Source organism: Thamnophis elegans, chromosome 7 (genome assembly GCF_009769535.1).
Source record: "Thamnophis elegans isolate rThaEle1 chromosome 7, rThaEle1.pri, whole genome shotgun sequence".
NCBI lineage: Eukaryota > Metazoa > Chordata > Lepidosauria > Squamata > Colubridae > Thamnophis > Thamnophis elegans.
Genome location: NC_045547.1, coordinates 61,715,032 through 61,730,525, shown reverse-complemented (window position 1 = coordinate 61,730,525; position 15,494 = coordinate 61,715,032). Strand labels below are relative to the sequence as shown.

General features: G+C 36.7%; 1 protein-coding gene across 1 annotated transcript in view; it reads left to right on the top strand.

Annotated features, from left to right (window-relative positions):
• The window catches only part of SLC13A1 (solute carrier family 13 member 1), a 50,998-nt gene that overhangs the window by 26,046 nt on the left and 9,458 nt on the right, over window positions 1-15,494 (top strand). Inside the window, exons 8-11 of the mRNA XM_032221846.1 lie at window positions 7,004-7,123; window positions 8,216-8,314; window positions 8,968-9,069; window positions 14,679-14,782. Coding sequence (XP_032077737.1) covers window positions 7,004-7,123; window positions 8,216-8,314; window positions 8,968-9,069; window positions 14,679-14,782 — 425 coding nt within the window. The remainder of the gene's footprint in view (window positions 1-7,003; window positions 7,124-8,215; window positions 8,315-8,967; window positions 9,070-14,678; window positions 14,783-15,494) is intronic.

Sequence of the window (15,494 nt, the reverse complement as noted above, 5' to 3'; positions counted from 1 at the left end):
CAAGACACAAACATTTTAAAATCTTGTTGAATACAAAGCAAGGGACCATAGCAAAATCCGTATCCCCTCTAATTCCTTGTGTGAGTTTGTCCTGATCAATGGGAATGCTATGTGCATACTCCACTCATATTAATTCCCCCCCCCAAAAAAAATAGAATTTGGGTTGCATATGTAAACCAGGCTGCAAAAATTTATTAATATATGATATAGCATTATGACATTGGCTTTGTGGGGGTTCTAGGATAATTGTTATAGCAGTTTAAAATGCTACTGTTTTCATTGGAGACAGACCATTAGATAGACAAATTTTCAAAAAATGCAATGTTAAAAGATAAACAAAAATAGATAAGGAAGAGGGCTCAGAAAAGATTGTCCCAAAGATGCTTTTTCAAAAGGCAACAGGATGTTCTTCATTTTTTCTTCTTGAAAATGTTTCACTTCTCATCCAAGAAGCATCTTCAACTCTGACTGAATACTGGGGAATGGAAGGATTTATATTCCTTCTGCAGTCGTCAGATTGTTAGAAAGAGTGCTAATCCATCCATTGCCCCAGCCATCCTGCTGAAACCAATGAAGCTTCCTGGATGAGAAGGGAAATGTCTTCCCTAGTGAAAAGCCAGTCCAGTTGCCTTTTGAAAAAGCACTTTTGGGACAACCATGACCTGGATGACTGAGAATCTCCATAGACATTCAGCTCAGAAAAGAATAAAAGTACAAAAAAGGAAAAAGGAGGGGAAAAATAAGAAAAATTAAAAAAAAAAAACTTCTGACTTTCTTTGGTGCAGTTTAACATTTATTAAACTTTGTTAACATTTGTCTACCTTATTTTGATAAGCCCATATAATACTAAGCATCAAGTTTCAAAATCAGCTTTCCACTTCTTTCTGTGTCTTACAAAAGGTCCAGTAATGTTTTTCCAAATATAAATTACATTTGCCAGTATTTTTCTTTCCTCAAGGCTGCCAATTTCACCATCTCCACTGATCACCAACATTACCACTTATCCTTTCTTGTAGGTTTTTGTAAGTCTTCCACCTTACAGCATATAAAATTCTCACTGCCATTATCACATATAAAAGCAAAGTTCCATTAGATGTTTCCAATTAGAGAAATATTCTTGATCATATTAATTGGTTCATAAAAGCTATTAAATAACTGGGTGCTTTTTCTGGCCTGGTTTCCCCAAATGTCGTGGTCTTCTAACTCTTGCTTTAAAAAGCAAGTTCAAAAAATGGGGAGGGTTGCAAGGAACTAATGAATAAATCCCTTCCTTTTCATTTATTCCTTTTTCCCGTTCTTTTCTCTTTCAGTCTGTAATAATTAGGACTCCAGATTTGCCTTGTTGGAGACAGGGAAGGGCAGAAAAATGAATGGAAACAGCTACTGCTTTCTCAATTCATAATTTAAGATGGCATGCACATTCTTGGGGTTGCAACAAAGCACAGACCCTATAGAGCAGGCTCTAATAAATAGCTTGAGTAAACAGGTAGTTCTAAGGAAGATGGGAGAGCTGTGGAATTGGAAGCAGGTGAGCAAAGAAGGAATGTAGAAAGGTAATGAATTGAGCAGCTGCACAGCAGAGGGAAAATGAATGCCCAGGATAAAGAAATATCATTACTAAACTGCATTAATATCCTCAGGCCTTATAACTCTCCAGCATACAGCTGGTCTTCTGAGCTCCACTTAGGTATGATATATTTTTGCTGTTCTTATTGGAGTGGGGGTTGCAGAGAGATGGGGGGGGGAGAAAGATGTCCTTCTCTTGAAGCTTAAATAACCTAAACTCCTAAGAACATTGTTAAGATAATAAAAACCCGGTTGCAGAGAGATCGTCTTGTATCTAGGCTAGTCCTGATAGAGCAATTTTGTCATTGCAGTTATACATCAATAGCTCTTCCTTAATGAAAATGACAGTGCATGACAATAGCCATGAAAGAAAGTCAAGAAGGGAGGGAGTTGTTCAAAGCAAGACTCCAACTCTCTTTCATATCACTGTCTGTAATAGTCCAAGTCCCTAAGGGCAAAGATAGGCTCTTTTTTAGCCTGGGAATTTATTAGTGAAAATTGGCTGAGCAAGTAGTTTGTTTAAGTAGGTAATAACGGTTATGTAATCCATTGGATGGATTGCATAACCATCCCACATTGGATGGGGACGCAGTGGCTCATTGGCTAAGATGCTGAGCTTGTCGATCAGAAAGGTTGGCAGTTCTGTGGTTCGAATCCCTAGTGTTGCATAACCAAGTGAGCTCCTGTTACTTATCCCAGCTTCTGCCAACATAAAAATGCAAGTAGAAAAATAGGGACCACCTTGGTGGGAAGGTAACAGTGTTCCATGCACCTTCGGTGTTTAGTTATGCCGGCCACATGACCACGGTATTGTCATCAGACAGTGCTGGCTCTTCGGCTTAAAAATGGAAATGTGGCACCACCCCCTAGAGTTGGGAACAACTAGCACATCCATTGGAAGCATTCATAACCATCCCCCATTGGATGGGGGATGTGGTGGCTCAGTGGCTAAAATGCTGAGCTTGTCGATCAGAAAGGTCGGCAGTTCAGAGGCTCGAATCCCTAGTGCCGTGTAAAAGAGTGAGCTCCCATTACTTGTCCCAGCTTCTGCCAACCTAGCAGTTCGAAAGCACATAAAAATGCAAGTAGAAAAATAGGGACCATTTTCGGTGTTTAGTCATGCCAGTCACATCACCACGGAGACATCTTCAGACAGCACTGGCTCTTTGATTTAGAAACAGAGATGAGCACCGCCCCCTAGAGTTGGGAACAACTAGCACATATGTGCGAAGGGAACCTTTACCTTTACCTAATCCATTGGAAGGCTTTGTTTTGGTTGGGCAGCTGAGCTTGGTCCTTTTCTATTTAGGCCTGTTTCTTACATTTTAAGAATATATATTTTCAGAGGCATGTTCGGTTCAGACTAGCCATATTTCCATATAATTTCATGCTACAATCCTGGTGTAATAAACTATATGTGCACATATCCCTTGCTATCATATGAGACAAAAGAGGACGTTTGGAATGGCTTGCCTTCAAAAGTTGTGGTCCATCACTAGTGGCTTTTAAGAAGAGACTGGACAGCCAGTTTAGATTAGATTAGATTAGCAGAGTTAATCTAGGGATTTTGTAGGTCATCTAGTCCAACCTCCTGCCTAGGCAGGAGACCCTACACCATTTCTGACAAATAGCAGTTCAATCTCTTCTTGAAAGCCACCAGTGATGAAGCTCCCACAACCTCCGAAGGAAAGATGTTCCATTGGTTGATTATTCTCACTGTCATAAAATTTCTCCATATTTCTAGGTTGAATTTCTCCTTGATCAGTTTCCATCCATTATTCTGGGTCTGGCCTTTCCATGCCTTGGAAAATAGTTTTACCTCTTCCTCTCTGTGTCAGCTATCATGTCACCCCTGGTACTTCTCTTCACTAGACTAACCATGCCCAGTTTCTGTAACCATTCTTCATATGTTTTAGTCTCCAGTCCCTGGTTGCTCTTTTCCGCACTTTTTCTAGAGTCCCAACATCTTTTTTATAGTGTGGTGGCCAAAACTGGATGCATGATTCTAGGTGTGGTCTTACCAATGCTTTATAAGAGTAGTATTAGTACCTCACTTAATCTTAATTGTATCCCTCTGTTAATGCAATTTAGGATTACGTTGGTTTTTTTGGCTGCCACTGCACAGTGCTTGCTCATATTTAACTAGTTGTCCACTAAGACTCCGAGACCACTCTCACAGTTACTACTATTGAGCTTGGTTTCACCCAGTCTATATGTGCACTTTTGGTTTTTCTTGCCTAAGTGTAAGTCTTTACTTTTCTCTATGTTGAATTTCATTTTGTTTTCTGGAATGGTATAGGGTCTGCTTTAGCAGGGAGTTAGACTAGAAGACCTCCAAGGTCATTCCAACTCTGTTATTCTGTTAAGTCTTCTGCTAAGTATTTATTGTTTGTTGGTTTAATTAATTTTTATCCTACCACAGTCAGATGACTCTCAGCAGTTATATTGCACTTTTAAGTCATCATCATAGTGAAATGCTTCCCATAATCCAAGATAACAAGCCATCTTAAACCAGAGAACGTAATTGCCTTCACAAATATTATTTTGTGTGGGTGGATTTACTCCTAATGCCACATTTACAAACAAACTCTTCTTTGTTTACTAATTCTTGTGAAGTCAAGTAAGAATGAATGGACTGCTTCCATGCTAATTATTCATAATCCAGTTGAACATACCATAATTCCTGGCTCACAGTGATACTTAACTTTGGCTAATCTAATAATGTAATTTTTCTCCATGTAGAATAATTCTCACAGAATTATTAACTCACAGAAGAATGGGTTTTTTAAAACAATGTCTTGGGAACTTTAAGGTTTTGCAACAATATGTGGCCCTGAAATCTCTCTAGTCTAGAAGCTATTTTCTCATTAGTCATTTTAGCATCTTCTAGCACCATTTGGCCACCTTTGAGAGAATAGAAATCCTGTGTGCAAAATTGTTAAATTGACACAGCAATGGTTGTAGCTTGCAGGATTTTAGAAGTTTCTGTAAGTGATGACTGCGACATGAAGACACATTTCAGAACATATGTCAAATGCTATCTGGAAGTCTTTCAGAGTACCTTCATCATTTCAGAAAATAAAGTTCACTTTTTGTCTAACCATAGATAGTGTAAACTAAAAATCTATCCAGATGATCCTTCTTGAAGATCATAAATGATTGGTTGTTATCATTTGAGAAGAAAAATTAAAACTAAATATTTATTTCTAGTGAGAACTGGGTTTTCATCAGATAATCTTGGGAAATGAAGGTGGTTTGGTCTGAAGCAATGAATAGATAAATAGTTTGCTTCTGGAACTTTGGAACAATGTTGTTTGATGCATTGTTATTAAAAGAGAAAAGCATTGTTCTATGCTGAAAACTTTAACGTCCAATCAGGATGATTACATGGTAATTACATCATACCTACAAACAGCCATACTTCAACTCCCCAAAAGCATCCGAGGCTTCTGAAGGCATGAAAATGTCCTGATAAAGAGTGATGCCATCAGTCTAAGTTAATAAGAGATGTTCAGAGTCCCCCCTCCCCTGTAATTAGAACCAAAAGTTGAATGAATGAATATATGTATACACACACACACACACACACACACACACACATACATATACACATATATATCTGTATCTATATCTATATCTATCATCTCTCTATCTCTATCTATCTATCTATCTATCTATCTATCTATCTATCTATCTATCTATCTATCTATCTATCTATCTATCTATCTATCTGTACCTATACCTATACCTATACCTATACCTATCTATATCATCTATATCTATCTATCTATCTATCTATCTATCTATCTATCTATCTATCTATCTATCTATCTATCTATCTATCTATCTATCTATCTATCTATCTATCTTGATATGGCCAGTGTTGCTTCCTGGTTACAAAATGGATAGGACCACGCAATTTTCTTGAAGTATTTTGTCAAAATCGTTTGGAAGATTGTTGACAAAATACTTCAAGAAAATCAATCTTCTTCTGGAAGATTTTTCAACTTTCTAATTTAAGGTTGAGAGAGATTGACTGAGTCAATGGCATCAGGCTGACTTTAAGCCCAAGGGAAGATAGAATTCCAGATTCCCCACTTCAAGTCTAGCACCTTTAAACACTCTATCACTCTGGTTCTCATCTAGTATGCATTTGATCTTTTCTATTGCAACTGAATTTATCACCTCATTTCCTGAAACGATACTCCATCCAGTTCACCTTAGCTGGCCAGAGTGTTTTGCCATATCAGATAAAATTAATTGGTTTAACGGTCTCAAGGAAACAACATACAATTAGTCCTTAATATATGACTACAACTGAACCCAACATTTCTGTTGCTAAGTTAAACATTTGTTAAGTGAATTTTATCCCATTTTATGAGTTTTCTTGTCACAATTATTAAGTGAATAACTGCACTTATCAAGTTAGTAATATAGTTAAGTGAATCTGGCTTTCCGATTGGCTTTGTTTCAGGGGTGGATTCCACCTTCTGCTACTGCTGATTTGCTCAGGGACGCGCGCATATGCAGTAGTAAAAAAAATTGCATCTGAAATGTGATCATGTGACCATGGGGATGCTGCAACAGTTGTGTGAAAACTGTCATAAGTCAATATTTTCAGTGCCATTGTGACTTTGAGTAGTCACTAAATGAACTGTTTTAAGTCAAAGACTACCTGTAGTTTAGATAGAACAGTTAATACAATGAAAAGGTATTATCTTTCTTAATTTATAGCTGTCAAATCTGGACTGAATCTTTTGTTCCAAAAAGAGTTTAATAAAAATCATCCAAAGCTTTTCTGATGATGAAACAAATATATATCTGCATTTGTTAAGCTACTGATTGTTGCAGGTCAGGGGGTATTAATTACTGTGCTGAGAAGATCATATGAGATTTAACCATGAATAAGATGTTAAAGCTCTGACTACAATTATGCTTACTTATCAAAGATCCATGTAATTCAATATTTGGAACTGCCAGGCCTGAAGATAATGGATTTCTATTGAAAGGTCTTTTCTTCTATTTCTCCTCTCATATACATTAATCAACACAACTAACAATGATTACTGTAAAAAAATAATAGAATATCATATCCACTATAAAGCATGTTGATAACAGATAAAACACCATCTTCATGGTGTTATCTAGAAGAATTTTAATTAACTGATAGAAGACAATTTAAAAAGAACTCATCTCTACTTCAATGACTGGGGCTTTCTAAAATCCTTCCACCATGGGCCAATTGGTGCAAAACTCTAAATTGCTGATAGTGAATATTCCATTTTTACTTCCTGGAGGGTAGTCATCCATTAAGATGAAAGCTGGATAGATTTTCTCTTAAGGTTTATCGTCTGTGTAGCCATTGTGGATCTTGGTTTAAGAAGCATCTTTCTATTCATATTCAAAGCCAACTCAAATTTCATTTTTATATTTTCAGACGATATCCTGGTTGCCAATGCATTAATTTTGGATCCTGGTTTCTTCTTTGCATCCCAATCACAGTTATTATTTTAATACTCTCCTGGGTTTGGCTTCTGTGGCTTTTTCTGGGTTTCAAGTAAGTACTCTTATGGGAGAAGAGGCCAAAGTATTATCATCTCAAGTAAGGATGTGTTTACAATGAGTAGAAATAAAAAATCCTTAACCCCAAGGAGCATATGTACAAAATAAATATAAGAGAACAATAGAGGAGGAAGAAAAACGAAGACATAGAAAGGTTAGGGAAAATATGTATGTTTCTTATGTATCTTTTTGCTTAGTTATGATTCTGAATGTAGAGGATATAGTATGCTTCAGTGAAGGGAAATAGCTTGAGGGTTCAAGAAAAAAATTAATGTGGATTATATTATCTTGATATGCAAATTGAAAATTATAATGCAAAGCAGAGTGAAGAAATCAGTACGAGCTCTACCATTAGGAAGACTATGACATCTGATTCAGGGAGCATACTACACCAAACAAGGAATAGTAGTAAAATATTGGAGCTAAGTAAAGGATGTGGTGGCTCAGTGGCTAAGATGCTGAGCTTGTTGATCAGAAAGGTCAGCAGTTCGACGGTTTGAATCCCTAGCACCGCGTAATGGAATGAGCTCCCTTTACTTGTCCCAGCTTCTTCCAACCTAGCAGTTCAAAAGCATGTAAAAATGCAAGTAGAAAAATAGGAACCACCTTTGGTGGGAAGGTAACAGAACTCCGTGCACCTTTGGCATTTAGTCAGGCTGGCCACATGACCACGGAGACATCGTCGGACAGCACTGACTCCTCAGCTTAGAAACAGAGATGAGCACCAACCCTAGAGTCGGGAACAACTAGCACATATGTGCAAGGGGAACATTTACCTTTACCTATTGGAGCTAAGTATTATAAATGGAAACCATCCTGCCCAGTAATCTAATAACTGCCTTGCTGCTTAGCTAGGATAGAGGGCATCGGTCCATTATTCACAATGAAGTAAGATTGTTCTCCCAGGCAGGTCAATTTTTGTACATGAAGTTGTGGCATTTTCTTGCTTTGGATCTCACGCAGCACAGTATGTTGGACTGCCCATGAGATCTTTCAAGAAGTTATTTAGTTCAGTCATCAGAAGTGGAACCTATCTTCTGGTGAATAGGTATTATAACAGGTTATATCAATTCATTTTTCATTTCAGCTTGAAAGAAATGTTCCAGTGTGGCAAGGCAAAGACATCTAGAGAAGAAGCTTCAGCACAAGTAATAAAAGAAGAATATAAGAAACTTGGACCAATAAGGTAATACATGTTCTGACCTAGGCTTCCCAGCAGCACGAAGCTGAGTCCTCATCCCGATAAACCTCTTTTATTTAATTTACGGTCACAGACCTTATCTGGTTGGAGAGCTGCCACGCTGATATCTTCAGAACTTGGCAAGGAGTCTCGGAGAGTCACAAACCAATTAAGCAAACTAATTGTCTCCTGCAAACTCCACTCCCCCTTTGCTCCTCTTTTATTTCCTCTGGGAGTGGCCATTCATCGTCCACCTGTACCCTTACTCCCAAGTCGACCCCTTGTCTTTAGCTGTTCCCTTCATCTGATAACTCTGTGCATGTGCACACTGGGAACACACTCCAGCTATTCATCTGCCTCACTGATGTCTGACTCTAAAGGCAGCTGATAACTAGGATATGGCCCTGGCCTCCTCTCTGCCTCTGACACACACAGCCCTCATCAGATCCTTCCCGACTCCAGGACTGGCCCATGTTCCTTCCCAACCTCCTCACTGTCAACGAATTGCTGCCAGCTCTGCTGGCCACCAGTGAGCCCCAAGAATGCATTTGGCTAATCTACAGAAGAAATATTACAAATGCCATCAAAGAAATATTACAATACCATCAAAACAAATCAGTTCAAAGGGTGATGGTTAATACATGGTGTTTTTGTTGCAGCTACCCTGAAATTGTCACCTTAGTTCTGTTCATTCTGATGGCCCTGTTATGGTTTACTAGAGATCCTGGATTCATCCCTGGCTGGTCTTCTTTATTTCCAACGTAAGTCAACAAGCACAATTTTTAGAGAGTTCTATATTTTTATATGATGATAAATCTGGATAGTACCAAATATTCAATCTTTAAACATCTATTAGAATGTGCAGAAGAAGAATCAGTGCCTTTTAAACAAAAGATACATTTTCCTCTGGTGTTCAGAATGCCACCAGCATCATCGAAGTTGTGCATGTTATGGATCTTTCTAAAAAAATATGCAAAGATGAGAGCAAGTGAAATGTGGTAGTTAAGTGTTAGACTAGAACCAGGGGAAACAAAATGATTTTTACTACACTACCAAAAATTATTGAATGAATCAAGTTTTATTTTATTTATTTATTTATTTATTTATTTATTTATTCATTCATTCATTCATTCATTCATTCATTCATTCATTCATTCATTCATTCAGTCAGTCAGTCAGTCAGTCAGTCAGTCAGTCAGTTAGTTAGTTAGTTAGTTTGTTAAATATGTAAAAAAAAATAACAGGTATAAGTATAAAGATAAATATGAACCAGTGGTGGGTTTCAAATTTTTTTAGAACCTCTTCTGTAGGTGTGGCCTGCTTTGTGGGAGTGGCTTGCCAGCCATGTGATGGAGTGGGAGTGGCTTGGCAGTCATGTGACTGGGTGGGCATGGCCAACTTGTAAAATGTGGTGAAACTCACTTAACAACACTCTTGCTTAGCAACCAAAATGTTGGCTTAGGAACTCTGGCATTTGAAGCATGCAAGTCTTAAAGCTGTCACGTTACGAGACCCTTGCACCCCTAACCCTTTAGAGATGTTCAAACTTGACAGCTTTAAGACTTTAAGGTTTAGATAGGAATCTTAGAGGCGGGCAGGGTGATTGGTGAGCCAGCCAATCAGTGAGCGGCAGGCGGGGCAAGCGTGGTGTGGACGGGCAGGCGGGGGGAGCTGGAACCGGTTCTAAATGGCACAGTAGATTTGTGAAACCTCTTCTATAGAAGTGGCTAGAACTGGAAGGAACCCACCCCTGATATAAACACAGCAAATGGGTATGAATAAATGGAGACAGTAGGAAAGGGATGGTAAGCCGCTGGTGCGCTTATGCATGCCCCTTTACAGACCTCTTAAGGGTGAGGTCCACGGTAGACATTTTAAGGTTAAAGTTTTAGGGGCTTGGGGATGTAACAATGGAGTCAGATAGAACATTCCAGGCATTGACCACTCTGTTGCTGAGGTCATATTTTCTGCAATTGAGTTTGTAACAGTTTACCTTGAGTTTGTATCTGTTGTTTGCTCATGTATTATTTTGGTTGAAGCTGAAGTAGTCATTGGCAGTTATATATATGCTAAAATATTGTAGGTATCTGGATAACTGACACTTTAGGGGACTGTCTCTATTTAGTCCGTTTTTATCCATTTAGTCTTACATCTACAGTAGGATATCCAGTTTGCTTAGATCAACTTGAAGAATCACTATATTTTATTTTTAAAAAACACTGGAGGTGTTAGATAAACATGATGTAGAGTCATTTCTTTACCTGGAATATAATCATACCTACTTATGGTTTCATATTTTTCTGTTAGATTTGCACTACAATTATGATTTCTTTTTAACTATTTTGAATATCCATTATATTCTGCTTCTGGCATGAAATTTCAGGTGAATACTCAGAATCCATTCAGGTGTTTGGCTGATTTATATATGCTTCTAAATATGAAGTTTTGTATGTATGTGTGAGTATAAAATCATCTTTGCAGATTTTATTTTCAAATATTATTTACATTTAGTTCCATGAAATTTCCATGGCAACACGTACGATTATAAGAACCCCATACAGAGTAGTTCATGTGAGGTTTATCATTAGTTTTTCTTTATAGACACTGCAGAATATCTCATTATCCATGAATATGTTTTACATATTTTATGCCACAATACTTAAAGGAAAACTGGGCAGTTTTTATTCCTAAAGAGCTCTGGTAATGCTAAAATAGGGCTACTAAGAGAGTTGTCAAGGTCTGGAGAATGTTACAACTGTCATTTTAAAAGTTTCTACATGAGATTTTTTTTATCCCTGTCAGATATGACAGAGAATTCAGAAGAATTCAATGAAGTAGAAACATTGTTGTTGGAGCTTCATCACTGGAGGCTTTCAAGAAGAGATTGGACTGCCATTGGTCAGAAATGGTGTAGAATCTCCTGCTTCGGCGGGGGGGACAGGAGTTGGACTAGAGGACCTACAAGGTCCCTTCCAACTCTGGTAATCTGTAATCTGTTGCGGCTACATCTCAAACTACTTAGTTACTTTCTTAATCTTCAGTGCCTGATGTGAGTTTGGTGGCTTTGTTTCTTGTTGACAAGAAGAATTGGCATTTTTTTTCTTCCTCTGATTAGTTAGTTGTGAAGAATCCTTTTGTAGATAGAACTTGGCAAAGGAAAAAAAAGTGAAACTTTTCAATCCAGAGGATGCATTCAGAGTCAACTCAAAGTAGGACCATATAATCCTACAGATTTTCTTTTGTCAGGGATGATTTTTCTGGGATGTTTGCCAGAAGCTATCAAGTCTTTTTATAATTACTGACAATACCATTTTTACAATACCTTTTTAAAAAGCTTTACTAAATAACAACATTTCTTTTGCATGCGTTTTAACAGTTTATGACAGATGAAGATATAATGCTGAATGTTTTTTTTAAAAACCCACTGCTTTTCTAATTAAAAAATATGACAGAAAGATAATTAAAAAAACAAATATAGAAGAAAGGAGTAAAGCAAACCATAATCTATTACATAACATTCAGATAATTTTGTAAACAAATCACATGAAATATTTCTCCATCTTTTCATTATGAAAAACACCCACTGAAAGAAAACAAATTATACATCTTTGCTAGCTTTATCTTTATCTATTGAGCAGAAAGATTATTTCTCCCTAACCTTAAGAAATATATAGTTCATATACTGATAGATCTATATTTTTTATTTATAACTTAAAAATATATTCACTTTCTCAAAATTCTCTGGTGTCCCCATTTTAACAATCATATAGGCGTGTCCTTGCACTTCTAAATTAATTAAATTAGGCTAGCCTTTTTAAAGTGTTCTCAGGGGAGTCCAGTAACCAAGAACAAGAGGTTTTTGTTAAAGTAATCTTATTTTAAGATCATAGGAAATATGTGTATAATTTAAGTCCCTTTGTCATTGATTCACGAATATAAGGTGCCTCCACTCACTATACAAAATAATTATTTGCAGAAATTAATATAAAACATTTAAAATGTGGTGAGTTTTGAATTATCCAAATTCTATATAACATGGCAATAGTACAGGAGTTTTAGATATTGCTAACATATTAAGGTCTATTGCAATATCAAGAAATATTTTAGCTATGTATAACCCTTTTTTATTTTAGGCAATCAAAATTCAATCTGCAGTGATACAAGTACTGTATTTTGAAAACTTGATTAGTAATAAGTTGATCTAAAGTAAGAGCTGAGATGGCTCAGTGGTTAGAGTGCAGTACTGCAGGCTACTTCTGCTGCCTGCCTGCTGCCTGCAATTTGGCAGTTCAAATCTCATCAGGCTCAAGGTTGACTCAACCTTCCATCTTTCCGAGGTGGGTAAAATGAGGACCCAAATTGTTGGGGACAATATGCTGATGCTGTAAACTGCTTAGAGAGGGCTATAAAGCACTGTAAAGCAGTATATAAGTCTAAATGCTATTGCTATTGCTATTAATAGTTAAATTGTCTAAGACTGTAACAACAGCACCAGCTTTATCTACTATTTTCAAACAGGGAACTAGGGTGAGGTATAAAACAAAGTTTGTCGTGTCTATAAGGATGGTCATGGCAGTGTTAGTCATGTTTAGATATGTCGTCTCACTCTTCTGTTAAGTAGTCTGGTTACCAGTTGTCTTCTGCAATACAAATGTCATTTATCACCTGTAAAAGTCTTCATGGAATAGAGCCTTTTATTTGAGGGACTGTCTGTCTCCATTTTTTTCTACCCATTTGGTTTGGTTGGGCTGAGTGAGGATGCTACAGGTCTCACTATTTAAGTAATGTTCTTTTCTGGGCCCAGGAAGTGTGCCTTTTCTGTCACAGACTCACGGTGCTTGCCTCTGGAGTCTGGACTGCTGGATGGTTCAGGTAGATAGTAAAGATCTACTGGAGCAGAATGAAGATTGAGCCTGTTGGTGGAATGCCTGTTGGATGTTGTTGTTTTGGGGACCATCTGTGATACCTTTTTTGCATGTTGTACTTATTTTTAACTGTTAATTGTAAGCTGCTCATAATCATTGGGAATCAGGAAGCCTATACATTGTATAAATAAATGAATCAAATAAAAGGGTCAGAACCTTAGTCAACTGTCTATAATGCAAGAAACAAACAAACAAAAAGAACTATGGCTAAAAATAGACTTATGCCCCAATCAATATACAAAAGGGTAGAGTAGAGTAGAGCAGAGCAGAGCAGAGCAGAGCAGAGCAGAGCAGAGCAGAGCAGAGCAGAGCAGAGCAGAGCAGAGTAGTGGAATGCAATTGTGGATTTTATTATGGATTGTGAGGATTGTGCCAATAATGGATTTGAATTTGGAGTTGTGTGGTTTATGCCAATAATGAATATTTTTTTAAAAAAATATTACCAGCATTTGATAAACAAATTGAAGTCAAAATACATGTCCAGTGATAAAGCTGATTTAAGCCCCTAGCATCATATGATAACTATAGTTTAAGAAAATCCAGGAGTCTGTCCTTCCCACAAAAGAAACATGCTGTAAATAAAGACTATTTTTTACTTTGGGTTTCTTTTAGCAAATATGTCAACTTTAAGTTAAATTACCATTTTTTACCTATCGCTGTAAGCTGAACATAATTTTTAACCATCTGTTTACAATGTTTTTGATCTGAGGTTTAAAGAAAAATAAATAAATTTAGAACCATATTTGGGAAGATATGGCATTTAAGAGAAATTTGTTTGCAAACACCAAGTACTAGAAACATTTAGAAGAAGTAAGAGTGAATTTTGATTCATATGCTGAAATGTTTATCAAATTTTAGTAAAAACTTTTTTTGGAAAAAAAATAAAATAAGATGAACTAAATTTCTTAGTTAAAGTAAGCAGCTACAAGTAAATCATATTGTCAGATTTGCTCATCCATAAAAAGAGGCAGAGATCACACTTCAGATATTTGACAAGTTATTTTATGAAACAATCAGTTTTTCTTCCTAACGTAATATTTTTCTACATATATTCACATACTGCATGTAAGCATCTGTAATTTTTCTAACAAACATTAACAGAATTTGTTGACATTTCCAGTAGGTGGAAATGGCATATATATTTTCAGGCAAGTCAAAAGATGAACTGTACAAATGCTTTACTTAAAAGATTGAAATTTATAAAATTACATCTGATTTCCTTTAGGCTGCTGCACTATTTCTTCAGAGAAAAACCAATCCAGACAGTATATTTGATGATTAACCCAATATGGTACACAATACCTTCAAATAAATACTTTCTGAAAGTATTCTGAAGTATAAATAAGCCTAATTGAGTTGATGCATATTATTGCTGAAAGATAATCACCAAATTCTTTTCCTAGACTTGTAATATTTATTTTTCAAGTAAATATCTCTTTCCTTAGATATCCAGGCTTTGCTACAGATTCAACAGTGGCTTTACTAATTGGGCTCCTCTTCTTCATTATTCCTGCAAAAAGATTGTCTAGAACTTCAAATGGAGAAAACAGTTGAGTATATTTCCCATTTTTGCTGCAATTGCTTAATTTAGAAAATTATGCAACCCTATGCATGCATATATACATACACGCATACATACATACTGGATTCTTCTGAAATTCATCTGACCTACAGCTGTTTGAATAGGCATACTGCAAATCAACTGTGAGATTTATTTCTAACAAGATCTCCGCTTCCAAGAAAGTGAAAATTCAGTGGATCAGAAGAAAACACATCTCTGAAATAAAGAAACGCACTACGCAAATTTCTGTGACATACATCATCTATCTACTGTAGGATCCTTGTGTGTCATTTATACATTAACCTCTGTCCTAAAGGTATACCTAAAGGTATGAGGTGGTATGCACCACCTCATTGGGCTTTGTAGACAATTATGTATCATTTTGTAGTGCAAATGCAGATATTTGAAGTTTACTCAATATATTCTCTTGTTCTAACTGAGCCAAGAGCCTGGGTGGAGATATAGATTGTAGACATTTGCTGTGGTGTGTTAACACCACATGATATGTTGTCGTCATCTCCAATGGGGGAAGAGAAGTACATGAGGGTATGTTTAAAAAAATTAAAATGGTTGAAAATACTCCACTGAAGCCATTGCCTTGACTATTCTTCATCACCATCCTACCAACCCCTTCAAGATGTATCTGGATGAAAATATGTTTAGAATCAAATGGAAAAGTAATAAAAGGATGCCTGCAGTG